The sequence below is a fragment of the Cordyceps militaris genome, assembly GCF_000225605.1.
Source record: "Cordyceps militaris CM01 unplaced genomic scaffold CCM_S00002, whole genome shotgun sequence".
Lineage (NCBI taxonomy): Eukaryota > Fungi > Ascomycota > Sordariomycetes > Hypocreales > Cordycipitaceae > Cordyceps > Cordyceps militaris.
This window is the reverse complement of record NW_006271970.1, coordinates 2,269,046-2,295,848: the sequence shown is the minus strand read 5'-3', so window position 1 is coordinate 2,295,848 and position 26,803 is coordinate 2,269,046. Positions and strand designations below refer to the sequence as shown.

Genomic DNA, 26,803 nt, shown 5'->3' with positions numbered 1-26,803 from the left:
ACGCTTCCTCCTCCCTCCGCCCTGCTCCAACGCTGACACGACCCGAGACGAATTTCACTGTCGACCGATTCTCAATTTTCATTCTCCAACCATCTATAGAAAACAAGACGAAACGAAGAAAACAGACACAATGGCCGACGATTCCCTCTTTGCGCGCCAGTACATTGACTACGTCTACGTACCCGGCTTTCTCCTCATCATCGGCACCGCCATTGTCAAGGCCTCTTGGGTCATCTACGCCATTCCCGTGGCCCTCCTCTTTGGTGCCTACAACTTTTGGAACTTTCGTGAGTCGCAATCCCTCAGAATACCCTCCTTTTCTGCGCTGCCCTGCCTGCGCGGTAACTGTGTGCTCGGCTGGCGCAGAGCAATGCCGCCTCCGATGGCGGCCCCAACAAAACCCCCCCTATGCCAAGCCCACGACCAAACTGACAAACCACGTCAGAAATCAAAAAGGTCCTCAAGCCCGACGTCTTCCAAGAGTTTGAGCTCCAGGAAAAGACTGTCATCTCTCACAATGTAGCCATGTACGTTCCCGAGCGCTCGTCCTCGCCTCTAATTGACCATTTCCGCTCACGCCCTCCACAGCTACCGCTTCAAGCTCCCCTCGTCCAAGTCGGTCCTCGGGCTGCCCATCGGCCAGCACATCTCCATCGGCGCGCCCCTGGTACAGCCCGACGGCACCACCAAGGAGATTGTGCGCTCCTACACGCCCGTCTCGGGCGACCACCAGCCGGGCTTCTTTGACCTGCTCATCAAGTCGTACCCCCAGGGCAACATCTCCAAGATGATGGCCTCGCTCATCGTTGGCCAGACGATCCGCGTCCGCGGTCCCAAGGGCGCCTTTGTCTACACTCCCAACATGGTTCGCCACTTCGGCATGGTCGCTGGCGGCACCGGCATCACCCCCATGCTCCAGATTATCCGCGCCATTGCCCGCGGCCGCGAGGCCGGCGACCGCACCGAGGTCGACCTGCTCTTTGCCAATGTCACCCCTCAGGACATCCTCCTCAAGGAGGACCTCGACGCTCTCGTCGCCGAGGACAAGGGTATTCGCGTCCACTACGTCCTTGATAACCCCCCCGAGGGGTGGACCGGCAGCGTCGGCTATGTCACGGCCGACATGATCTCTGTAAGCACGCCATTACTATACTCCGGCGTAAATATTTTTTCTTCTTCAGATAAAGACTAACACCTGCGTCAGAAATTCTTCCCCAAGCCTGCCGATGACGTCAAGATCTTGCTCTGCGGTCCCCCTCCCATGATTAGCGGTCTGAAGAAGGCCACCGAGAGCCTCGGCTTCAAAAAGGCCCGTCCCGTCAGCAAGCTCGAGGATCAGGTCTTTGCCTTTTAAAGCAGAAAGCGCGACAGCTCATGGCATCACTACTGTGCAAAAAGAAAGGGCGGACAGATCGCTTTGGCCCTGTGGCCATGCATCATGTCTGCCGTATGAAATGAACGGGCAAAAAAAGTAAAGGGCTGGGCACCAGGAATAGAAAGGAAGAACAAATGAGAAACTAGAAAGCAGAGGATGCCGTAATACACTGTATGCTAATTTGAGTGGGTGGATCCAAAGTTCTGCTTACTCCTTCGTGAAACAAGTCCATGGCACTTTCACATCTTGCGTGTTAGCAGCCTATTCGAATATAGACGTATATTTAAAAAAAAATTGCTTCGACGCATTTGACCAAGCATTGATGAATTATCTTCTGCGACTTGCCATGAATCTAGTAACAACAATACAATAAAAGAACCCAAGAATAAACTCAACAACCACATAGTGAAGAAGAGATCGATTTCATCTAGCTTAGGCTGAGATTTCCTGCTAGTAAATGTTCCCGCACGTCCTATTGTTTGACGTTCACCCTTTACGCCGTATTTCCTTGCAATTTTTTACCGCCTCTCCTGTTGACACAAACACGCTCGGTACTTGCTCCTTCCCGATTACACTTACTCGTCCTCTTCCTCGTCGCTGTCGACGACCCGGCCGCGGCGTGCCCTCTTGGCAGGCTGACGGGGTGCAGGTTCGTCGTCATCGTCGTCTTGCCCGCGCGGCGCATCGTCCACGTCCATCTTGTCGTCGTCGCCCACGCCCGCGTTGGACTCATTCTCGCCCGCCTCCGAGGCGGCCGGACTGGAGTGACCGATGCGGTCCGCCCGCTCGAGGACATCGTCCTCGTCATCTCCTCCGCCCCCGCCGCCGTTCTCGTCTTCGTCGCTGTCCACGACAATCTCGGCCGACTTGAACTTGGAGCTTTCGCGCGTCGTCAGACGGCGCTTCTTCTTAACGTGGATGCCTTCGTCAGAGTCCTCGTCATCGTCCTTGGCGCCCTTCTTCTTGGAGGAGCGCTTCGACCGGCCCTCCCCGGGAGCGCGAGGGGCAGGCTTGCGCTTGCGCTTCACCTTGTTACCCTCTTCGTCCTCTGTCAATTCGCCCTCCTTACGCGTGCGCTCTGCCTCCAGTTCTCGCTCACGCTCCTCCGTCTCGAGCTTGACCTGGGCAGCCATTTCTTCACGCTCCTTGCGGATTTTGTCCTGGCGTTCCTTTTCCTTGGCTAGGATTGCGGCACGGTCGGCCTCGCGACGCTTGAGCTCCGCTTCCCGCTGGCTCTGTGCGGCAGCAATCTTTTCCTTATTAACTTCCTCCCACTCCTTTTGCTTCCCAATGGCTCGCTCAAGCTGCTTGCGCAGCGTGTTTCGAGCCATGTTGGCACGTTGCTCGACGTCATGCTTGGGGTACGGCGTCTGGGGGTGAGCTGCGATAGCATCCAGTGACTCGATTGCTGCCTCGAGGCCCTTAGCTGCCTTCTCCAACTGTTCTGCCGTGCGCCTGTTCTCCTGCAGGCCCTGGATGGTGGTCACCAGCTGGATCTGGACGAACGCAACGTTGAACTTATAGTGAACTTGGTCAGGGGCAACCTCCAATGCCTTTTCAGCACATTCGAGGGCCTTGCCATATGCATCAATGTCACGCTCTGCGCGGCCCCGATTCAGCCAGGTACGGCCAAGACAGGCCAGGATGACTGGGTCATTGTGCTTGCCTTCTTTCGACAGGGCAATCTCGTAGCTCTCGATGGCTTTGGAGAATTGCTTCAGCTCGGCGTAGATGTGGCCCAGGTTGACATAGAGGCTAGGCTCTCTGATGGTATCGCGCACCTTGTTGAAGATGGCAAGTGCATTCTTATAGTCCTTCTTATCTTCTACCAGAGCGATGGCGACTCCCTGTGCGGCGTACGCATTTTTCGGATCCAATGACAAAGCCTTTTCGTAAAACTCAACAGCTTTCCCATAGGCCGCACTGCGCTTCTGTTTGTCGGCATCTGTCTCGCGTCTCATCTCGCGGGCTTGCATCATATGAAGATTTCCCATACCAACCAGGGCATATCGATCATGTTTGTCGTAGTTTTGCAAAGTATGCTTGTAGTGGCGGAACTCTGGGTCCTCGACAATATTGCCAGGCCGCTTTCTCGAAAGCTTTCCCAAGTACCATCCGTAAAGGGCACGCACTTCGACATCGCTAGGGTTGTCCTGATAGAGCTTGGCAACGGCGTCAGGGCCCTCCTTGTTCGGGCTTTGTCGCAGTTTTATGTATGCTAGACGAGCACGAGCGTCGGCGTAGTCGTCATGGCGGTTCAAAAGACTTTCGTACACTTCGACCGCTTTGTCTGAGAGACCTTGAGACTCGTAACTGCGGCCAAGATTGAAGCTAATTGACGACACTAGGGCATCGGTATCAACCGTGCTGTCTTTTTCGCTCATTTTCAGGCATGCACCGAGGGCTGCCTCGAACATTTCGCTCGCCAGCACGTGCTTCTCGGCCTGGAAGTGGAAGCAGCCAATATTGTTCAGGAGTTGGGGAGGAAGGAATTTGCGTATAGCAGTCTGCACTTCTGCTTCCTCTGTAACGCCCTCGGGGTATTCTGAAGAAGGGATCTGTTCCAGCTCCAGCTGCTCTACTTGCTGCAAGCACTGGAGCGCCTTTTCAGGGTTATCGGTCTCATAGAGCCGTGCGAGATTGAGCAGGACAGAAGCGTCGGGAGAGATGTTTCTTTTCGCATTCTTCCAGGCACTTCTGACCGCTTCCAGGAGATTAATGGCCTTCTTCATCTCGGCTGATTTGTCCTCCTTGGCATCGCTTGCTTGGTTGGCAAAAATCTCCTCGGCGTACAGTGTGCCGAGAAGAATCATGGCTTCATGGCTTTTTGATTGTTGTATCATCTTTTCAAGGCGCAGCTTAGCTTCGCCGAGGTCATTTTTCATCACCGATAGTTGTGCAGCACCAAATTTGGCAGGGAAGTAGCCAGTATCTGTTCCTCCGCGCGCATCATCGGCTCGCCGGTAGAAGTCGTTGGCATTCTCTGTATCACCATGGTAGTGGGCCTTTCTGGCCAGAACATACCAGCCATCACTGGCAATGGCGTTGACGTCGGTATACTGAATGGCCTTGTGAGCCAGCTTGTCGGCGTTGTCCCACGATTTGCGAGAGAGAAAGTAGTTGGAGAATGTCGAACAGGTCAAAGGGAGATCCTTGTCGAGTTTGAATGATTTTTGGGTATACTCGGTCATGGCCTTTTTGTACAACTTCACAAAGTCCTCGCTATTGACTGGGACGTGGCCACTAGCATCAAGGTGATATAGACCAAGCAGAATGTTAGCGACCTTGGAGTCTGGGGTGATCTCAAGGCTTCTTTCCCAAGCAGTCTTGGCATCTTTCTTGAACCCAAGCTGCCAGAAACAGCAACCGATGCCGATGCGCGGATCAGGATCGACCAGATCCGGCTTCTTCTGCAATACATCTTGGTAGATAGCCAAAGAGTCGGGGTATTTCTGTAAAGAGAAAAATGCGCGCGCCTTGCCCATCAAAGCAAGCATGTTCTTGCCTTGAGAAACTCTGAGCGCGTCATCGAAGGATTTGACGGCGGTTTTCAAGAGCTCCTGCTTTTCGGAGCCAATGCCGCCAGCGGTTTTCGACGGGGCTTGAAGTGACGCTCTTAGTAGAAGCAAAACACCGCGGGCGAGGAAGATGGGCGGAAATGACGGGTTGAGTCGCGCGGCGTCGTTTAGCGACGATGTCGCAAGCTGAAGGTAGTATTCTTTGGTTTTGGCCTCGGAGACACGTATTCCGTCGGGGGCAACACGCGGAGCTTCGCGACTCTTCCAGAGGTACATCCAGCAGAGACAGCATATCATGCTGACCTTGTCGCGTGGGTTGCTAGCATTACTTTGGATAGCGCCGCCACCACGGATGAGCATCTCGATGGCGTGGTCGATTTTGTGTTGCTTCGCGTACGCAAGGGAGACGGTCATCCAGTACGTTTTCGCCGCATGTTCGTTTTCGAAGAGGGTACACAGCTCAGTTGGGTCATCAACTAGATCTTCGAGATCGATTTCGACGGCTTCGTCTTCTTGATCGCCCTGAACGGGGATGTCTATTGCCGAGGGGATGTCAGAAAATCGGATGCTGACGGGGCCGGCGGCGACATCGCCATTCGCGACTCCGTTGGTCGCCCCGTTAGCGATCGTTGCCATGATGATGCGTAGGCTGATGAAGAAGGTTGAGAAAGGGTTCGCAGGTTGCCTAAATTATGGCGTCGGGGGTGCACAGCTTCGCGCCGAACCACCAGCGCGCAGATGGCGGATCCGCTTCCGGTACTATAAGCTTCCAGAGCTCCCCGATTGCATTACTTATGACAAGAAATAAAACTGGCGCTGTATTGTGGCCGCGGGGGGGGATTGAGGGCGCTGGCAGATACAGCGAATGTCGGCAGGGAAGCGAAGATAGATTTCGCGACAGCGGTCTTTAGATGGAAGGAGGTGGTCCGTGCACGGCTAACTGGCACGCACCAGTAACTTGGTCGTGATTCGATCTTGGCCTAGACCAAATCGAAGAGATTGGAAACAATGTTTCGAGACTACCATTCACAAAAAAGAATGAGGGGATTCCTTGGGAATTATGCTTTATTTCTTACTTAGTTTACAAGTTTATCTTGCGTAGGTAGTCAGAACGGAGGCAGGTTGTGGTCTGCCTTGAGTATCATTAGCACTTGCCGTGGAACGTCACTTCAGGTAGGACAGTCGTCTGTCTGATTTTAAATTTTCTTAGTGAACCGAGATCTGAGTGGTTCAATCGTATACCAATACAAAGACGCATCAAATCACGCAAGAACGACGAACATAGTCTGTCGCGCACCGTGGCGCATCTTGACGCTCCGGTACATTGTCACAACTAGAGCTATGGTGCGAAGAATCACGAGTATTGCACATGAAGGACAACAATATGGATCGTTCCGATGAGTCGCATACCGAAGAAACAGTGAGCATAGCCGCAGCCACTGTTCATAGTGACGACTTCCAGATACCTCAACCGAGTCTACGTCCGCATCGCGACAGTGTCCTGGATGAGAAAGAAGAGCTGGGAGGAGGAGCGTTACGGGATGAAGAACGATGTGTAGATTCGACTACACTGGCGCTTGAAAACGACAGCCGAGTGCCATCCGTTTCATCTCGAGCCTCGATTACATCAACATCGAGCTGCCAGAGTAGCACCACAGGTCTGAACGACCAGCAAGATTCACGAAACATCGAAAGTCGGGACAACGGCGAAGTAGGCAAGGGGCGAAAGACGCGAACGGTTCTCCAGAATCGACGTAAGAGAGAAGCGAAGCGTGTCGCTTGGGAACGCAGGTAGGCAGCCTGGTTGCCTGGCTACACAATTGAATTGTCTGACTTTTTCAACCTTCAGCAGGTCCGCCAGTAACAGAGGCAGTACTTCTAGCTGCCCCAGTCCGCCACAGGCCGTCCATCAAGGTGGAGGTCATTATCGAGGGTGTAAGGGGGTGGATGATGAGGGCCGGGTGTCTTTGGTATTGAGCGGCGGCTGTCGGGTTGATTCGATGCTATAGTAGTTACCCGATAATTTGGTTCTCCCGTCGCCTTTGTGCTAGTATTGTCATGGTGCACCGTCCATCATACATCCCAGAGTGATGGCGGCCCGTTGCCTAGCCATTTCGTGTAAGATCGTAGACGTGGGTCGAATATCTTTTCGTTCTCCGAGATGGAAACTTGGCTAAAGACGATGTCTTGACGTTTTGAATGTTCGTAGTGAATCCCAGTAGAAACACGGGCAGGACACGACAGCAAAGGTGGGAGGGGTGACGCAACTGGCCCGTGCGCCACTGGTCGTCATGGCTGGCAACCTTAGTACTCAGGACTCTGCCTCAGCGCCGCAATCCTGGCTCAGCCTCTGAATCTGGAGCTACGCAGCTTCGCTTTGCTCCTCCATCGCACCGCGCACCTCTCGCCCACCACTGGGCATCATCACAAATCCGGTCACATCCTTTTGATTTGATTGCATAGGAGAATGGCGACGCATCTTGTTCAATTTCCTTGACTTCACCTTTCCTGCGAACCCTTGTACTCTTATCACGCGTCTAGCTTCTTCCCCGCCATTTCTCAGCCGAGCTGTCCACCCATTGCTGCCACTACAACCATTCGTGTCCAGATTGGATCAACAAGTTTCGCCGGCGCCTAATTCGGTAATTCACGCAGCGCATCATCTCTAGACATAATGTGGAACGACGAAGAGGACAACAACCCTTATGGGACCAGCTTCGACCGCCGAGACTCGCAAACGTCATCGTCGGTGAACCCGGCTTCTCCGACTACCCGCGACTGTAGGTTATTTTGGAGGCGACTTTCTGCGATGACAGTCCAAAGCACCAATTTGTCCTGTGCGTCACTCTACTGACCAGCCTCGCTCAACAGTCAACTCGTACGAATCTGCCGCAACACCGTCCCCTAGCGATGATGAGGCGCCGGTGTTTGGCCAGGGCGTTGCCACCGCCGGCCTCGACACCGCAGAAACCACCCAGGATGACGTCCCCCCTAAGCGCAAGCCAGGCGGCTATACCAGTCGCATTGAGCAGATTCTCTATGAAAACCCAAACATGCAAATCATCATAACAGACGCTGGCAAGAGCCTTGAAAGTGGTGGTCGCCACATTGTCTACACCATTCGTACCGGCGTATGTACCGCAAATCAACATCGGGACGTCAAGCTGACCTCGTAACAGGACCTGGAAGTTCGCCGAAGATACTCGGAATTCGCCTCGCTCAGAGATGCTCTAACCCGTCTGCATCCGACCCTTGTAATCCCACCGATCCCCGAAAAGCACACTATGGCGGATTATGCGGCGCATCCTACGAGCGCAAAGCAGGATCAACAGATAATTGATCTCCGAAAGCGCATGCTTGCCGTCTTTTTGAATCGCTGCCGCCGCATGGAACTTGTCCGCAACGACGGCGTTTGGCTAAGATTTCTCGATCCCAATGCAAGCTGGGTATGTCTCATGTCTCATGTGTGCCGCATTTGATACAAACTAATTTTCGCAACAGAGCGAGGTCTTGAACTCGCATCCCATTTCATCAATCCCCAAGAATGTTCTGAAAGCACCTCCGCTGGATACGGCAAACCCTACCACTGGACATCTCTATCTGCCAGTTCCCGCGTCTTCCGCTAAGATTCGAACCGCGTCTGGCGGGAACTCCTCTTTAAACTCGTCTGTTATTCAAGGCGGTGCCAGCACCATCGGGCGATTTCCCAATGATACCACAAACCTGAGCGAGCACGATCTTGACCCCTACTTTACTACATACGAAGCCTCCATCAAAGAACTAGAGACTTTGTTAACAGGTCCGATGGAAAAAGTCAACCGTCGGACCCTTAGCCACCTGTCATCTTTGGCTACGGATCTTTGCGAATTGGGCTCTAGATACAACGCCTTTGCTCTTTCTGAGCAGGCTCCTTCTCTTGGACCCGCCATCGAAAAGGTTGGTCAGGCTGCTGATTCCTCCTACATTGCTACGGAAGAACTGGCTAGCTCACTCGGCGCCAGCTTCGCCGAGCCTATGAGAGAAAATGCTCAATTCGCTGGTGTTGTTAGAAGTGTTGTGAGGTATCGCGTGTTGAAGCGTGTGCAGCAGGATCTGACGGAAGAGGAGCTCGAGAAGAAACGAACACTACTCGATCAACTGGAGCGCAGCGAATCCGAAGCTCGCCGCATTGAACAATATCTTTCGAGCAGCCAGCAACTTTCTTCGCCGCCGCGACGGTCTACCAGCCTACGAGAACCCCCAACATACCAAAGGCGTGAGGGTAACCAGGAGGACACCGAATCTATCGACTCTGATTTTCCACCAACGCATGGTGACTTTCCATCGAGTCCCCCAGAGGCTGGCCAAGGTGTCCCCGAGAGAAGCACCAGCATCTCGCACAAGAAAATGCCCAGCAGCAATTCTATTACCAACAGAATCTTTGGTCCTCTTCGCCATGCTGTGCAAGGTGTGGTTGATGTTGATCCTGAGCGCACGCGCCGTGACACAATTGGGAAGACCAGAGAGTCTATCGGCCAGCTCGAGCAAGCTCAGGTGGTTTCCGAGAAGGATGTTAAAGAGGCTAGCGCCAGCGTTTTTAAAGATCTGCGGCGATTCCAAAACGACAAGGAAGAAGACTTGCGCCGCTACATGGTAAGAGCGACGATTATACCAAGCTCTCGAGAAAATGCGCTAATCATCTACAGCTCGCCTATGCCAAGAGTCAGATAGAGTGGGCCAGAAAAAGCAAGCAACAGTGGGAAGAAGCTCGACTCGAGGTCGATAAGATTGATGAAAGTTAATTGGAATTCTGTAATGCCCCAGCGTGGGAGTGAGCACCTTGTGATTTGGAGTTGGGATGTTGGTTGGCGCTGTCCGTAGATAATTCACCACTGGGACTAGAGATGAGCTCAATGGAGTCACCGGCGGCTCCTAGTTGTTTAGTTGGTAGATTATTGATAATTTTGGTAATGATTAGATCCATTATTTGCTTGGCCAAGTGCAGTTTTAATCAAGCCTCGTATTGCTAGGTTGACGAGTACGCGCGTGACGAGGTAGCCAAGGAAGGATACAAGGACAAGCGCAGCTAAAGACTGAGACAATTTAAATAGGAAAGCAGAAGAAGAAAACGAAGACTCATTTTACATGAGCAACCGAGAAATGAAGAGCTCTTCCCTCTGCAAAGCAATGTACTAACTGCCTGTATGATCGGGAATGGCGAGGTGCTACGTGCTTATCGATAGCGTGCGTCCGTACCAACATACCAATACCGACAGCGTACAACGATGACTTGTGCACCATCATCACCACCATCTTTGTCAAAGTTTCGCGTCTCCTCATTCTGCGGCTTGCATAATTGATACCAACGTTCACCGCAAAAGAACCAGCAGAAGTAGCGACAATTACTAGCGATGGAGGATGGCCCGATAGCCTCCGCCGCCGAACCCGGCATCAAGGCGGAATCACAGCTTCTCTACACGATGCGCAATGAGGTAGCGCACCTCTTGGGCCGAAGTCAAGTCGGTTTCCCCGGCGCGCAACCCGTCAGCTTTTCCCGCCAGCACATCACCGCCCTCAAGAATCAAGAGTATGCGTGCCGTCTAAATCATCTGCGACGCCTTTGTGTGACTGGCCAGGAATTATGCTAACTGATGCCACGCGACAGCTACTACGTTTGCGAAAAATCCGACGGTATTCGCTACCTCCTGTATGCTACGAGAGATGAAAGCGGCGCCGAAGCGCACTACCTGATTGACCGCAAAAACGACTACTGGTTCATCACAAACCGTAACCTGCACTTCCCCCTCGACAACGACCAGACCGCCTTTCATGTAGACACGGTCCTCGATGGGGAGCTTGTGTGGGACAGCAAGCCCGGCGGCGGTAAGGAGCCACGTTTTCTCATCTTCGACTGCCTCGTCATGGATGGACAGGTGCTCATGGACCGCACATTGGACAAGAGGTTGGCATACATCAAGGAGAGATTCCACACGCCATACAAGCGCCTGTTCAAGGAGTTCCCCGAGGAGCTCAAATTTCAGCCCTTCTATGTCGAGATGAAACCATTCCAGCTTGCCTACGGTATCGAAATGATGTTTAAGCAAGTCCTACCAAATCTCAAGCATGGGAACGATGGGCTCATCTTTACGTGCCGCCACACGTCGTACCGCCACGGCACGGACCCCAACATTCTCAAGTGGAAGCCACCAGAGGAGAACACTATTGATTTTCTTCTCAAGCTACATTTCCCGACAGTGCAGCCCAACAGGGCGGAGCGCGCCACAGGCAGGACAGAGCCGTTTGTTGACTACGACAGCGTGCCCCGCGCGGAGCTCATGGTATATACAGGCGGCAACGGACCGGAACGGTACGAGCCATTTCAACCGCTGTACCTCACAAAAGGGGAATGGGAGACCCTCAAAGGCCTCGGCGATCCGCTCAATGACCGCATCGTGGAGTGTAATCTGGATGACAAGAAACGTTGGCGCTTGTTGCGTTTCCGCGACGACAAATTAGAGGCGAATCACAAGACAACCGTCACCAGTGTCCTCCAAAGCATCAAAGACCGTGTCACGCAGCAGGATCTCTACCACGCTGCTGGGCCGATTCGCGACAACTGGAAGGCGCGTCAGGCGAGATCGGAGCGAAAGTAGAGCCGGGCGAGATGCTCGTTGGATTTTCAGCCATGTATTTATTCTTTTAGTTCAGAGGCGCTTTGGGCTTTTCTTTTTAAGGGCGTTTGATGGAGGGAGTTGCGGATGGAACTTGAGCCGAAACTGAACCCGAGGGTGAGTGCGAGACAATCACGAACACTATTGTAGTGAAGTAAAGCAGATAACAACGTTACGTTTTTTTATTACAGATAGACATTCAAAAAGAATCAAACAAAAATCTTTTAAAGTTGACCTCGTTGGTTCTTCATGTCAAAGTTAAAAAGTGCAAATATTCTAGGTTGCCAAGGTTGCGACTCGCAAGAAGCCTGTTCCCCCCCTAAATTGCAATGAATGAAAGCAAAAGAATAGTAGAAGCACCCGGTTCTTTTAGAAGAGCCACATGGCAACCATAGCGACGCTGACGAGGCACACCATGGAGTGACCACGACCCTCGGCGCCCGCAGACACCACAGGGGGGATATAGGTCGGCAGGGTGGTGGCATTGATGGTCAGGCCGGTTCCATAGGTGGTCGGATAGCCACCTCCATACGCCGGCAGCTCAATGGTCGTGGTTTTGGTCACCGGCGTGCCACCGGTGACGGTGACCGTCTCAGTGTGCGTCGTGATGGCGGCGCTGGACGACGAGTTGCCCGAGGTGGTGGAATGCGGCAGGCCCAGAACGGACGAGTCAAAGTCGACGCTGCTGCTCCGAGTGCGTGTAACGGTCGCCACGGTGACATAGACGGTGTTGATGCTGGTAAAGGTCAAGGTCGTCATGGGCTCGCCGGCCGTGTTGGTGATGACGCTGGTGATGGTAGTAGGCTCGCCCGAGACGGTGGCATCGGGGGCGCCGCTGGTGAACTGCGTGTCCGTTTGCACATCGGTGACGGTAGAAGGTGTGCCAGAGACGGTGGCGTCAGGGGCGCCGCTGGTGTAGGAGACGTCCGTCTGTACGTCCGTGACGGTGGCGGGGTCACCAGTGACGGTGGCATCGCCGGCCGGGGTGCCATAGGTAGGGCTCTGCGACAGCTCGGGAACGACGGTGACAGTGACAAGAACAGTCTCAGTCTCCTCGGGCTTGGATGTGCAGGTGTACGTCTGACTGGGGATAATTACAACGGTAGTGGTCAGGGTTGTGGTGGACGTCTGCGTGGTGTTGGGCTCCATGAGGCTGGTGTAAGGCGTGTTCGGGGTCCTATTGAGTTGGATGTCAGTATTAAAACAGCAGTTAAATCCTGTTACGAGAGGCTAGACTTACGTGATGGGATAGCTGTCGGCAATGGAAGAATCCTCGCCGGTGGCATGAGCAGCAGCGCCGCCGGAAACAACAGAGCCGCTGACGACGGTGTCGACGGGGACAGAGTAGTCATACGGCTGGAGGCCAGGGATGGACTCTTCCGCATTCTCACGACGGAGAACGGCGGAGAGTTGCTCTTGGGGCTGGGCTGCTTCGACGGGTGCAAAGCTGACGATCTCCTGGTGACGAAGGGAATAGCCTGGGAATTGCCAGTCAGTGGTTGCTCGAGTTGGAAAGCATGGTTTGGACTTACCGCAGCCAGATGCAATAGCGACGCCTGCGATACCGACGAGGGCCAGGACTCCGAACGCAGCAGCCACTTTGAAGGCGGTGCCCTTGCCGGAGCGAGGCTTGGGGCGAGGCTCGGGGCGAGGCTGGTACATGCCGTCGAGGTAGCCCTTGTAGCTGCTCATGTAGGGGTCAAACAAAGTAGTAGACACTGTTCAGTGAGTTAGTAGGAGTCAGGATTCTCTACAGCTCAGGATACTCACTCGTCAGTGGTGCTGTTTTTGCTGAGAAGGAATGGAACGAGAACAGTCCGAAGAAAACCTTGAAGAGAGTTAGTAGGGGAAGGGTGGAGTACGAGGTGACAGCATCTTACTTTTTTCGTGTATTCAATTTTGTAGATGAAAGACGAAGATGATATTAGGCGGCAAGCAATCCCAAAATTGCTAGTCAAGAGAGTGTGCGTGTCGGAACGAAACGAGCGTGATGATGGTGAAGAGTGAGAAGAGGCGAATGAGTGAACAGCGCGGCGGATTTGTGGACTATTTAGCACTTTCTAGGAGCGCACAAGATCAGCTTTCTGAAAAACTCTTTGCCATCAGGCGAATATGAGCAGCAAATGTAAACAAATGCAAACGGAGTGCTTCTCGTTGCGGCCGGCAGAGCTGCAGTAGTGCAGTTTTGACATTCACTTTTTGCAATCTTGGAGGTGGGGGGTTCTCAGGGCTGATTCAATGTGACTGAATGTGTTTTTTCTGATTGATTATGGCTTACTGACCGTCAATTGATGCAGGCTGCGCGGGTGCTTGTTCCTTGGAGGTTGTAGGAGAGGAGTGGTGAAGCAGAGTCCCAGCTATGCCGGTTTATATCCTCGTTTTTCTGTAGCCGTAGTAGAATTTTGCCTTTGCTGTGTATCATGGTAGTAAACGTTTGAGTTGTGCAACTGTGATCACTACATTACTGTATAGATTGCAGGATTGCCGTGTGACAAGTTTGGAATTGTCTCCCGAGGTACCAGTGCCGTTGTATGGTATGCAGGATCATCGCACCATATGCTGTGCGCCACGAGGCAAACAAGGTGTGATTATCTTCTTCCAAGCTTGCAAGCCGTGAGACTTGATTCGGGTGTTGAAGTGATGGGAGACGACGATAGAGGTCATCGAATGGCAGGCGTGGATTTGAGATTCGGCGTGTGAGGTACCTTGCCGCGCAAGGGCACCGCACCAAGCTGCTTAGACAACATGAAGGCAAGAGAAGGTTCAATTTCTAGACTAATTCCTGGGATAATATGACCATGTCAAGCAGAAACGACTCTACCGAAGCGGTGCGACAGCCGGATCCCTGCACCTGCGCAGGCAGTCGAGGTTTCACGCCGTCTGACAGAGACAACAGGTCTCGGGGCCTCGTCTGTTTTCGGCTTATGAGTTATTCCGATAAAATCAGAGATGGCCATAGTCCCTGCGTGTGGATTGCGTTTGCTACAACAACTGAGACGCGATTCTTGGATAGCGATTGCTGATGCAGGACGAGTACGGCGTTTGACAGTATAGAAAAATAAACCGAAAAATCCAAAGAAGATCAAATCACCCGGTGGGTTTTTGGGGATTTCGTTTGCCAAATTTAGCTGCATATAACGACGGCCTTTTGCTCTCCCTGTGTTGGAGGGCCAGTTCCCAACGCGGACCAATATTGGCACTTTGCAGCTTCCTACTATCTGTGTGGCGCGTCGCGTCCGGTCCGTCTGTCGGGCCAAAGCCACTCACACTAGCTCTCCTCCTGCCCCCCCCCCCCCAGCTCCCTGGCGCCCGCCAAACGCCTCGCCCACCCATCAGCATTTCCTCGCCTGAGCTTCTCGACAGCTGCCCGCCTCCTCCACCTACAAAATCTCACCAACTACCGGTGCCCATCGCCAACGCCGCCTGTCCACGCCGTACCGTCGCGCATTGGAACAGCTCCGACCCCCGGCTCCATCCCTTCCTCCTCCTCCTCCTCCTCCTCCCCCTTGTGCGATGCAGCCGTGATCCGGTCCCCCCCCCCCTTTGAAACACCACCACCGCTGCTGTGCCGCACAAAACGAACCCAGCAACAAACCCATACACGCTACCCGCGGCTCTTTTTGTCAAACAACCAGATACTCTCGCACACGCGCCAAAAGGGAAAATAGTCGCTCTCGCGCTTCTGGCTGCTGTCACCGCCGCTTAACCGATTGACGCGGGAGCCTCTTTTTTCGCATCTTTCGTGCAGAACGAATCTCACACACCATGGCGCGCCGACGCGGTCGGGCGCAGGAAACCGCGGCCGAGGCCGAGCCCGTCGTCGAGGAGCCGCAGCCTGTCCAGGAGACGCCCGCCGACAACCGCGACGATGACGAGATGGCCGAGGGCGACGATGACGAGGAGCGCCAGGAACAGCACAGCCTCGCCTTTGACGAGGAGCTCTCGTGGCGCCCGGCCAAACCCATACCCACCGCCACCCTTCTGGCCCGCCTCGAGCGCCTGTCCAAGGAGCTCGCCGACTTTGACCAGGGTGCCGTCGCGCTCGACTCGCTCAAGACGGTCGCCGCGCAGCTTGCCCACCGCAACCTTCTCCAGCACAAGGATCGCGGCGTCAAGGCCTACACGGCCTGCTGTCTGGTGGACCTCCTCCGTCTCTATGTTCCAGACGCGCCCTTCACAGACGAGCAGCTTAAGGTACGTGCCTCAACACAGCTCACAAATTACCAATAACTGTCAATTACAACGCCTGCTAACATCGTTCTCAAAGATGATGTTTACTCTATTCGTCAAGGAGATCCTACCTGCTCTCCACGACCCATCCAACCCATACGATAGCCAGCACAAATACGTTCTCGTGTCCTTGACTGAAGTCAAGAGCATTTTGCTCATTTGCGATATCCACGGTGCCGATGACTTGCTCCTGCGACTCTTCAATTCCGCCTTTGACGGCGTCTCGACCAGCTCCAAAGCCTCACCCGACGAGCAGGTCGCCAAGGATGTCGAAATTCACCTGACGGACATGCTCATGCATCTTATCGAGGAGTCCCCAGGTAGTGTGCCGGCTAGCGTCATCGATGCGATTATCAGTCAGTTTCTACGGGCTGCTCCCCCCGGCGGAAATAAGTCTAAAGAGGCCAATGGCAAGCAATCGACGTTGCTACACAAGACGGAGCCCCCCGCGTACATCATGGCCAAAAACATTTGCAACGGCTGCGCCGACAAAATGTCGCGTTACGTCAGTCAATACTTTAGTGATGTCATTCTCAATGCCTCTGGTTTTGCTACCAAGAACGGATATGGACACGGCGACGATTCCGACGACGAAGACGGCAATGCAGGCCCCTCTGAGGCCGATTTAAAGAGCTTGCGGCAGGCGCACGCCCTGATTCGAGAGCTATGGCGAGCCGCGCCCACGATTCTAGAAAATGTTGTTCCGCAGCTCGACGCGGAGCTATCGGCCGACAACGTCCACCTCCGCCACATTGCCACTGAGGCGTTTGGAGACATGATTTCGGGTATTGGTGCTGCTGGACCCCCTCCGCCGCCCGCCCTCGACCCTGCCGCCTATCCTCCTCTCCGGCTGATGGACGAGCCTGGTACTCCTACCGAGGCCAACGTTCTCACCACGCCCTTTTCGCCGTTGTCTTTTGCTCAAACCCATCACGCCACATACCGCAACTTTGTTAGCAGAAAAAATGACAAGTCTGGCACCATCCGTGCTGCCTGGGTCACTGCTATTGGGCATATTCTCTCTACGTCTGCTGGTGGCATTGGTCTAAGTAGAGAGGACGAGACTGAGCTCGTCCGTGGTTTAGTCGACAAGCTAAACGATAGCGAAGAAAAGGTGCGCTTGGCCGCCGTCAAGGCCATTGAACTGTTCCAATTCAGAGATGTGATTCTCAAGCTTGGCGCCACCGGTGGTGTTGATAAGGAGGGCTCCCTCTTTTCCAGTTTGTCTGATCGATGCCGTGACCGAAAGGCGGCCGTTCGCGTGGATGCCATGGTTTTACTCGGAAAGCTATGGGCTGTTGGCGCTACGGATATCGAAGAAGGACAAGAGGCAGTGACTGCATGTCTCGCCGGTGTGCCGTCCAGGATCATCAACTCCTTCTACGCCAATGACTTAGATCTCAATGTTTTGCTTGATCGCGTCATGTTCGAGTGCCTCGTTCCCCTCAAATTTCCCCTGGTCAAGGGCAAGTCCGGGAAAGGTGGCTCCAAGAATACCATGAGCCAAGCGGAACAGGATAGCATTCGCGCGGAGCGAATTCTTCTGATGATCAAATCCATGGACCAATCAGCGCAAAAGGCCTTCTTCGCTATGCAGGCGCGTCAGCCGCAATTTGCAAAGGGCGTATTTCTCCTGATTAAGCAGTGCGAGGCGTACAATGGCGGGGTGATTGATTCCAATGATGACAAGGTCAAGGCTAGTCTCACCAAGACGTTCGACTGGATTGCTCGCTTCTTCCCAGATGGTCTCAAGGTCCGTGGAGATTTGCAAAAATTTGCCAAATTGAATGAGCGCCGAAGCTACCAACTTGTCAAATACGCTATTGAATCCGAGAGTGATTTCAAGACTGTCCGAAGAGCCATCAGCGAACTCATCACGAAACTGCAGGCCAGCAATGCTGCTGTTGCGCTGGACACCATCATCCCCCTGTTGTATCGATCCAGCTCTCTCATGTTCAACCGCAGTCATCTGGCAACGATTATGGACTTTTCCAAGAGTGACAAGGGCGGTCTTGCCGCTGTCGCCCACCTCGTTTTGAACGACATTTCGCAGCGCAACCCTGATTTGTTCAAGGCGCACGCAGAGGAACTCCGCAAGGAAATCATTGATCAAGCCCCTTCCGAGAACAAAACCAATGACCCCTCCGTTGACATCTTGAAGGCGTACGCATCTTATGCCAAGAAGTACCCCCAAGACGTCAGTCTAGACAGAAGCTTCACCCAGACCCTTACCAACTATGCCATGTATGGTACGCCACCCAAGACGGCCAAGTTTGCTATCAACATCATGCTCGCCAAGGAAGACGACAAGAGTAAGGTCAATGCTACAAATCTCTTGCGTAAAACTATGCAAGACCTTGCCTATGGAAAGCCACACTTTTTGAACAAGCTTGCCACCATCTGTCAGCTGGAACGATTAGTCCCCAGTGTGACAATAGATGAGGGCGATGCGATTCAAGATCTCATACTCAAGTCGATTCTTCGCCAAGTTCACACAGATGCCAAACCCGGGGCCGATCCATCATGGGTGGACGATGCTGATATGGATGAGGAGATCCAGGCCAAATGTTTAGCCCTGCGTATTCTTACCAACCAAGCCATTGCCAGCCAGAACGAGGCTGACTCCGAGACGAGGGTCAAGACGGTTTTCAAACTGCTCAAGACGTTTGTGGTGAATGAGGGCGAGTTCTGTAAGGTCAAGGACACTCCTCAACATCATAAGAAGAGACTGCGTCTTCTCGCTGCTCTTCTGATGCTCAAGCTCTGCGCAGTGAAGAAGTACGATGAGCAACTCGACCCTGTCACCTTCAACAAGCTCGCAGAGGTGGTGCAAGATAGCGAAGTGCAAGTCCGTCGCCGCTTCATGGAGAAGCTCCAGAACTACCTGACACACGGTAAGCTCCGAGCTCGCTTCCTGACAATGCTTTTCCTTGTTGCGTTTGAGCCCGCGCCTGAAGTCAAGCACCGCGTCGAGACTTGGCTCCGTTCCAGAGCCTTGCACTATGCCGAGAACAAAAAGGAGGTCATGGAGGCCATCCTCGGACGACTCATCCCGCTGCTAGCCCATCACCCGGATTACAGCGCTGGCGTCGACGACCTGGCAGACTTTGCCAACTACTTTCTCTTCTACCTTAATGCGGTAGCGACCGAGTCCAACCTGGGTCTGATTAGCAAGTACGCGGAGAGGGCGAAGCAGACGCGCGACGCGATCAACCCCGACGCGAGCGAGAATCTGTATGTCCTCAGCGACTTGGCGCAGGCCATCATTCGCAAATTCCAAGAAAAGAGAAACTGGAGCTTCCGCGTCTACCCAGGCAAGGTGGGACTGGCCACCGGTCTCTTTGCGCCGCTGCCATCTAGTGAAGCCGCAGAGGAGATTGCGAAGAAGCAATACATTCCAGAGGCGCTAGATGAGAAACTGGATAACCTGATCCGATCTTTTGAGAAGAAAAAGGTTCGTCACGCGATTGATTAACACACGATCACCACGCGAGACTAACGATAAAAAACAGAAGCGCAAGTCGATGCATGAATCCGGCGAGCCGTCGGCCAAGCGCTCAAGAACACAGATAAAGACTGTTATTCGTGAAAAGGCGGCCCCAAGACCGCCCAAGGCAAAAAAGGCCAAGAAAGTCAAAGCGGCTCGCCCAGTGAAGCAGCGCGGATCGGCTGGCGCAGAGGCCACGGAGGCCGGCGAGCGTCGCCGCAGCAGCCGCGTCACCAAGGCTTCCGACTACAAGGAGCGCGAGGACAAGGACGACGAAGACGAGATGCTCGACGGTGTCGCCGAGTGGAAGTATGGCGCCCACTCGTCGGACGAGGACAGCGAAGAAGAGGTCGAGTCGGGCGAGGAGTCGGGCGATGCTCAAGAGGAGGCGGGTGAGGACGAGGCGGAAGAGGACGAGGAAGAGGAAGAGGAAGAGAAGCCAGCAGCGAAGAATGGGCGGCGGACTCAGCGAGCAAAGCCACCTATCAAGGCAAGCGTATCAGCGGTCGTCCGCAGGGGAGCCCGGTCCAAGCGGTCATCCCACGGGGACGACATGGACACTGACGATTAAGAAGTACGGAAAGACAATGTTTGAACGCAACGGGGGGGAGAAAAGTATGGGATGGTTTCTTTTGTGTCTATTCATTTCTACTGGCTAGTTGACTTTGTCCTTGGAACGACCTCCCTCGCTCGCTCGCTCTTTTGGGGCAGCCCTATTCGCTCTGGATACGAAAAGAAAGCCTGGCCTGGAAATCGAGTGACAGACCGTTTGTTTATGGTTAGGTTGGGTGTATGAAACACCTCTTCTTCTGTTTTTTATTATATCTTTGAGGAGGAGTGTGGGTGAGTGCTACTTTGGGATGGATCGGCTTTTTTGTGTACTTTTGTCGTTTTTCTTTTCTTCTCATCGCTGGAGTACAATTTCTTTTTCTTTCTGGAGCTGTCGTCATTGCTTGTACGAAAAATCCCCTTTGTTTAGTATGTTGGTTTTCTTGACGGCATTCTTGGTTTTTCCCATCGTTGTGCCTACGGCTTAGCTAGTAATCAATACATCAACTGACCAATATCTCAGAACGTGGGAAACATGTCCTACGGGTGTGATTTGGCATGAGCTTTTTCGCATCTACCGTGGCGAAGGTTCGTATCATGGGTTGCATGCAAGAGGTGGGCCAAGTCGAGACGCCTCGAAACATTGTATGTGTGAAAACAGATTGTGCGTGTGTTATTGTGCTGTACAGCGATCGGTCCCCCTCTTCTCTGCTCTCGTGAACCCTTATCAAAACAAGGGGGGAAAAAGACTCCGAAAAGTCAAGAAGAAGAAGCAAACCAGTACGGGAGAAAAAGTAAAGTACGAATATTCAACAGTTGAACAAACAAAAACGCAACACCTAATAATAGAAACCCCTCTCCCATCATTCCAATACCAATAGAACAAAAGTAACCGCCAAGAAACAAACAGCTTTCTGTCTTTTCCTCCTCGGCATGAGCCAGCCAGGGATATATAAAAGAGAAGAAGGAAAAAGAAAACGCCGAGTGATTTTGCCTTTTTTGTGAGATTCAACATCCTTCCCTCCAGACTTGTTCCGAAAAGAAGTGACAGGATAACATGAAGCAGGGGAAGCAAGCGCACATCTTTGAGAGATCATCCAGGGGAAAGATTTCCTCTCTCCTCGTTTTATTTCCAGTGTATACAAAGCATCATATACCCCCACCCCCCTTTTTTCCTTGCGTTGTTTTCTCCCCATCGTGCAACATTGCATCTTCCTCCGCCCCCCCGCCGGCTCCCTTCTACGAGGACGCGCTCGAGCCGCTGCGGCCGCCACCGCCGCCGCCGCCGTCGGCGACCACGCGGGCGCGGACCGCCTCGCGGTGGCTGGAGAAGCGCAGGTGCGTCTCGAATTTTTGCGCCGTCATGTCCGGGCCGGGCGTGTAGAGCTTGGAGGTGCAGTCGAGGCAGCGGATGCGCGGGAGCCAGGCATACTTGACGCCGTCGGGGAGGGGGTGTATCTGGACGGGCAGCTCCGTGATGGGGTCGAGGTACGAGTACTTCATTATAGCCTCGAACCGGTCGCCGTCGGGGTACTTCTTCTCGAGGCCCCGAAGGGCCTGGACGAGCCACTCGGGCGGGTTGGGCTGTGGACATGGGAGACTTTTGTTTAGCAGACAAAATCTTTTCTACGGAGCGGCAGATTGCACGCGAGGGGTGGGCCTTACCGGAGTGTGCTGTTGGCCTGGTACGGGAGGAGGCGCTGGCAGGCGACCAATCTGGCCAGGCGGAAACTTGCCCACCACGTGGGGAATCGGCACGGGCGTGGTGCTGATGCCGCGCGATGGCGTCGAGGTAGGTGGCATCGCCTTGGCGAGCACCTTGGGCGTGGCGCCACCTTGCGAAGGCGTCGGCGGCTGCGAAGGCGTCGTATGGGAGAAGCGATACTCGCCGCGCAGCAGCCGCCGAAACTTATCCTTGTTGACCTTGAGCGTGACGACGAGGCGCGGCACGTCCTCGGTCTCCTCGCGGAAGCGGCGCGAGGAGCGCCCGCCGACACCGCCGGCGCTCGCCTCGTGGTGTAGGGCATCTGGTGTCTCGGAGCGCCCGAGGTTGGACATGCGGTGCTGGGCGGCCGACGCGGCGCCGCGCATGCCGCGCGTGCGGGCGGTGCCGGCAAACTGCGAGGGTGCGGGCGAGTCGGGCGCCGAGTCGTCGCTCTCGTCCGACTCGGAAATGTCGCCCTCGCGCGTCGGCCGCTTGCGGATGCCCGCCGCGCGCTTGAAAAGGCCTGTCTCCTCAATGGTTTCGGCGGCACCCGGCAGCACCGACGAGACCATGAGGGTGCGGATCGTGCGCTGCCGCTCGCGCAGGTCGGGAAGCTGCGGCCCGCCGCGCCGGTTGATGGAGCGCTTCTGCCGTCGCTGCTCGCGCGAGAAGATGGTCTCGTTGCGGTCGAGGTCGGCATCGCTCATCTCGTACATGTATGGGGCGTACTCCTTGGCCTGCTGCTGGGGTCGGAAGACGGCCGGCACGGGCGTCTGCAGGAAGGCCGACACAAGGTCCGAGTCTTCGATCGGCCGGCCGTCAAAGGAGTGGCCGACGCTGTACAGGCTCTTTGTGAATAGTTGCGACTGCTCGCGGATGCAGTGTGCAATGGCTGTAGTGAACTCGCCTGAGAGAGAGAGGTCGCGGGCCATGTTGGCGGCGAACTCTTCGGGCGAGTTGGAGGGGTTGTTGATTTCCCATTCGAATTGGTCGACCAGGGTGTGCGGGCCGATGGTGATGTTGAGTTTGACTAGTATTCTCATTTCGTCATTTTTATATGCCGAGTAGGGCAGCTCGGGATCGAGAGCGTCTTCTTCGGAAAAGACAAAGGGATAAAAGTCGGTGAGCTGTTCGCGCATCTGGCTTACAATCTGCTCAAAGACAGGCTGGGCGGCAGGCGGTTTCACGCCAATGTCTTCGACAAGCTGGGCGGCGAAGAGCTCGACGGGGAGGAGGCGGTCGTGGAGGTTCCAGGTAAAAGTATCGCGCAGCTTGTACTTGTCCCATTCGACTTCGATGCGGACAGGGACCAGCTCTTCGTGGAGCTCTGCCTGCTTGATCATGTCCTTGCGCGGGTATTTGAGGGCAGGCGTCGTCCGGCGACCGGGGCGGATCTTTTGACTGGGGTAGACGATGCGGGCTGGGGCATGATTCTCGGTAAAGCCATTGGCATAGCCCCGGTAGCCATCGCCGTATAATCGGCCGGGAGTAAATACGGGCTGGTAGTCAGTTCTGATATGGCGGTACTCGTTGATCTTTTGCCGTTGGTAGCTTGTGGATATGCGCGTGTGGTTGAGTTGGTCCGAGAGGGCGGCGGCGGCGATGGCGTCGCGGGACGTGTACCGCTCCACCATAAGCTTGGTGAAGGAGTCCTTTGTGCGGTCAATGGGTTCGAGAGGCGGCGCGGGCGAGTTCTCGGCCGAGGCCTTGGGATTGCTGTGGCTATCGGAGGCGGAGCTGGCGCCGGCGCCGGCGGTGGGCGTCGCGTGGCCAGAGCCCGCGGCCGACGTGGAAGGCTGGGTGGCCGCCATTGTCACACGAAGCACACCGGCGCGCGCACGCAGGGCAGGGCGAAACGGACGAGGCACCAAGTGCGACGGCGCGAGGGGGGCACAACGACGACAAAAACGCGCAAGAAAAGGATGGCGATTGATGGAAATGTAGATTTAGGGAGCGGGAAGGCGAGGCGCGGTTCGTGGGCGATGGGCGCGACACCGGGTGGTCGTAAATGGGCGTGGTTTGCAAAGGGCTCCGGGGCGCCTTGCATCTTTGCCGCGAACAAACGAACAGGAGGCTTCTATGGCTGGTGTGGTGTGGCGTACGTGGCTGTAGTGGTTTGTTGCGGCTGAAGTGCGCGAATTCGCTTGTAGATGTACATGCAGTGGCTGGTGGTGCGCGTGGTCATCTGGGTATAGGTACTAGTTTAATAACGTGGACGTGCTGGTTTGCCGAAGATATGCCGGGAGCTTCGAACATAAATGCACCTTGAGAAGCTGCCGATTAATAGCGACTGGCAGCAGCCAATTCATTGGTGGGTGCTGTATACACAAATTAGTATGGCTCATCTAGTTAGGTTTGGCGGAAACGGAGAGTATATTGGTACCTATGGTTATTGCTTGAGTGATTGTACAAGAGTGAAGCACCAAGTGACTAGAATGGCGTCTGGGAACTTGTATGATTACAATCAATCCCAAGACAGAAACCGGCAAACGCGACACTTCCAGGTCGGAACAAAGAACACAGCACAGTATTATATTGCAAAAAGGTGCTGTCTAAAATTGGCAACCAAAATTTATAGAATGTCGCGTACAGATGTCGTGTAATGGAGATTGAAACGAGGTTGTAGGGTAGGTGGGTAGATTTAGTTAGCTACCAGCAACGGGCCAGCCACATGTATGTGCTTGCAGAAGACGACGCGTAAAACCAGATCTACCTACAAGAGACATCAATAGGTAAGGTCGGTAGGAGGTAGGTAGTTGGGTAGCAAATCAGAAGCTTTGCCTAGGCACCCGGGAGGTAGCTATGCTGCTTTCATAAATTGTGCTACGATATTTTACACTTGTGAAGAAATTGTGTAAATACTTATGCAAACTTGTACACAGACATGCCTGGCTGACACTTCAAAGGGGCAGTAGCCCCTCAAACCCGCATTGGCTGCAGCAGCCATTGCACGCCTGGTTGGCTTCTGTTAGGCCTGTCCTGCAGCGTTAGGCCCCTCTTTCCACGCACCAAGAGCAGAAGGCCACCCATTTACACCAAAAAATTGGTGCAAGAGGTCGTTCTCATCCCAGTCTCCATTTTACTCACAGCCAGCCAGTCATTGTTTTTTCACCAAGCTTGCTTCTTCCCTCTGCTACACAAAAAATCCAAAACAATCTGCCATCCAACAAGCTGCCCATCATGTCTGAAGAGACCGGTATGTCATTGCATTTACACACAAGTCTTCCCTTCCCCTGGCCTAAACCACGTAGCCGCTGAGAATACCAGCTTGCGCTGCCCCTCCTTCGTTTCTGTGGTGGCCTGAGATTACCCCGCCAAAGCGTGTCGCCGCTGGAAGCTTGTTGCGGTGCTGCCCGCGACAGGACCAAAAGCGCGCACACGACCGGCTACAATTATCTCCCACGTCTTGTACAATCGCTGACATGGCCTCCAGATTACACCCTGAACAACCCCGATACTCTGACCAAGTACAAGACGGCTGGTCAGATCTCCGAAAAGGTCCTTGCCCAGGTTGCCGAGCTCTGTGTCCCGGGCGCAAAGATTGTCGAAATTTGCCAAAAGGGCGACAAGCTCCTCGAAGACGAGGTGGCCAAGGTGTACCGCGGAAAGAAGATCACCAAGGGTACGTGGCTGACGGCCGCGCAAGCAAGCCTGCCCCATGACTGACAATATATATGCAGGCTTCTCTAACCCCACCACCATCTCTCCCGCTTCCTATGTCACCCCCTACACTCCCCTAACTTCGGACGAGACCGAGGCTGCTACCGAGATCAAGCCTGGCGAGCCCATCAAGATCCAGCTCGGTGCTCAGATTGATGGCTTCGGTACCATTGTCTGCGACACCGTCATCGCCAGCAAGGATAAGGAAACCATCACCGGACGTTCCGCCGACCTGCTCCTCGCCAACTACTATGCTAACGAGCTTCTCCTCCGCTTGATGGTCCCTTCTGGTCTCCTAGCACAGGGTACCGACGAGGAAAAGGCCAAGGCTAGCGCCAAGAAGGCTCCTTCCCAAAGCCAGATCACCTCTCTGCTCGAGAAGGTCTGCGAGACTTATGAGTGCCACCTTGTCGAGAGCACCACCTCGTGGCTGTTTGACCGTAATGAGATTGAGGGTACCAAGAAGATCGTCCTGGCTCCCACCGAGGGCGCCAAGGGCGAGGGCGTTCCCGCGGTTGGTGAGGTCTGGGGTGTCGAGATGGGTGTCAGTCTGGGCTCGGGCAAGTGCAAGACTCTCGAGGGCCGCACCACCCTCCACCGCCGTACCACCAACACCTACGGCCTGAAGCGTCCCACCTCGCGCAAGATCCTTTCCGAGGTGCAGAAGAAATTTGGCACCTTCCCGTTCAGCCTGAGGCAGCTCGATGACGAGCGTGATGCCAAGTCTGGTGTCGTCGAGTGCGTTCGCGGCAACGTCTTCCGCCAGTACGAGATTGTCGGTGACAAGGATGGCTCCCCCGTGGCCAGACTGTTGACCACCGTCGGTATGCAGCCGTTGCTATATCAGTATGCTATCAGATGAAGGAACTAACACACTGTGTAGCCATTACCAAGAACGGCCTCACCAAGCTTGGCGGCCCTCCTGCGCTGGACCTCACCAAGGTGCAGTCTGACAAGAAGATTAGCGACACTGAGATTCTCAAGATCCTCGAGCAGCCGCTGGCCCGCAACACGGGCAAGAAGAAGAGCAAGAGCAAGAAGAAGCAGCCTGCTAAGAAGGCAGAGTCTGATGATGAGGAGTCTGACAGCGAGTAAGGCTGATGATATGTCGAGGACTGCATAGTCTCATCTGGCTGTTGATATTTCTCTGCATGTGTGTATTGTGCTGTCGGATACCTGCCCAGAGCAAACGTCTGGCCTATTCTGTCAGCAGTCACACCACGCGGCAGGCAGGAGGAGCGGTGCAGAAGTGCACGGTATTGCTGCGCGCGATGTTACGCATATCATAGCATCGACTGAGGAGAGGTGGAAGGCTTCGTTGTGTCGCGATGAAAAGACTGACGTGCGTCCAACTCGTCCTTGTCTTGCGTATACATAGAAATGAGAATACATTTTCGTTGGATGGGTCAAGGCAGTGCAAGACGGGTGCCAGTGGTGAATGATTTATCCATGGTGTGCCAACCCCTGAGGGCTGTGACGTGTTAAGTCGACGGGCGTGAGTGGCAAATATGCTGCGCGATATTCCGGGCGGTTACCCAGGCAGACGTTTTGTCGAGGCCAGGGCTAGGCAGCAGGCGACGAGGCGATGACCAGTTGAAGCCACTGGCGAACCATCCGGGCAACCCATAA

At 54.3% G+C, this 26,803-nt stretch overlaps 8 protein-coding genes across 8 annotated transcripts; 5 read left to right on the top strand and 3 right to left on the bottom strand.

The window, feature by feature from the left end:
• Positions 1 to 130: 130 nt before the first annotated feature.
• CCM_02639 (nitrate reductase) lies at positions 131 to 1,354 on the top strand (the record flags this gene model as incomplete). The annotated part of the gene is made up of 4 exons (XM_006667791.1): positions 131 to 341; positions 446 to 527; positions 589 to 1,132; positions 1,205 to 1,354. The coding sequence occupies 4 exons, from the start codon at positions 131 to 133 to the stop codon at positions 1,352 to 1,354; spliced, it is 987 nt and encodes a 328-aa protein (XP_006667854.1).
• Positions 1,355 to 1,950: 596 nt separating this feature from the next.
• Positions 1,951 to 5,529, bottom strand: CCM_02638 (RNA polymerase II transcription elongation factor Ctr9, putative; the record flags this gene model as incomplete). Its single annotated transcript, XM_006667790.1, has 1 exon — positions 1,951 to 5,529. The coding sequence occupies one exon, from the start codon at positions 5,527 to 5,529 to the stop codon at positions 1,951 to 1,953; it is 3,579 nt and encodes a 1,192-aa protein (XP_006667853.1).
• Positions 5,530 to 7,567: 2,038 nt separating this feature from the next.
• CCM_02637 (sorting nexin-41) lies at positions 7,568 to 9,674 on the top strand (the record flags this gene model as incomplete). Its single annotated transcript, XM_006667789.1, has 5 exons — positions 7,568 to 7,673; positions 7,717 to 8,024; positions 8,073 to 8,339; positions 8,395 to 9,525; positions 9,579 to 9,674. The coding sequence occupies 5 exons, from the start codon at positions 7,568 to 7,570 to the stop codon at positions 9,672 to 9,674; spliced, it is 1,908 nt and encodes a 635-aa protein (XP_006667852.1).
• A 609-nt stretch (positions 9,675 to 10,283) lies between these two features.
• On the top strand, positions 10,284 to 11,525 carry CCM_02636 (mRNA capping enzyme alpha subunit, putative; the record flags this gene model as incomplete). The annotated part of the gene is made up of 2 exons (XM_006667788.1): positions 10,284 to 10,459; positions 10,538 to 11,525. 2 exons carry the CDS (start codon positions 10,284 to 10,286, stop codon positions 11,523 to 11,525), a joined length of 1,164 nt encoding a protein of 387 aa, XP_006667851.1.
• Positions 11,526 to 11,912: 387 nt separating this feature from the next.
• Positions 11,913 to 13,235, bottom strand: CCM_02635 (uncharacterized protein; the record flags this gene model as incomplete). Its single annotated transcript, XM_006667787.1, has 3 exons — positions 11,913 to 12,720; positions 12,784 to 13,021; positions 13,076 to 13,235. 3 exons carry the CDS (start codon positions 13,233 to 13,235, stop codon positions 11,913 to 11,915), a joined length of 1,206 nt encoding a protein of 401 aa, XP_006667850.1.
• Positions 13,236 to 15,308: 2,073 nt separating this feature from the next.
• CCM_02634 (bimD protein) lies at positions 15,309 to 19,831 on the top strand (the record flags this gene model as incomplete). The annotated part of the gene is made up of 3 exons (XM_006667786.1): positions 15,309 to 15,737; positions 15,811 to 19,227; positions 19,286 to 19,831. 3 exons carry the CDS (start codon positions 15,309 to 15,311, stop codon positions 19,829 to 19,831), a joined length of 4,392 nt encoding a protein of 1,463 aa, XP_006667849.1.
• Positions 19,832 to 21,048: 1,217 nt separating this feature from the next.
• On the bottom strand, positions 21,049 to 23,561 carry CCM_02633 (SWI-SNF complex subunit Snf5, putative; the record flags this gene model as incomplete). Its single annotated transcript, XM_006667785.1, has 3 exons — positions 21,049 to 21,393; positions 21,475 to 23,310; positions 23,343 to 23,561. 3 exons carry the CDS (start codon positions 23,559 to 23,561, stop codon positions 21,049 to 21,051), a joined length of 2,400 nt encoding a protein of 799 aa, XP_006667848.1.
• Positions 23,562 to 24,694: 1,133 nt separating this feature from the next.
• On the top strand, positions 24,695 to 26,269 carry CCM_02632 (Peptidase M24, structural domain; the record flags this gene model as incomplete). The annotated part of the gene is made up of 4 exons (XM_006667784.1): positions 24,695 to 24,710; positions 24,774 to 25,136; positions 25,195 to 25,998; positions 26,058 to 26,269. 4 exons carry the CDS (start codon positions 24,695 to 24,697, stop codon positions 26,267 to 26,269), a joined length of 1,395 nt encoding a protein of 464 aa, XP_006667847.1.
• Between the last annotated feature and the right edge of the window lie 534 nt (positions 26,270 to 26,803).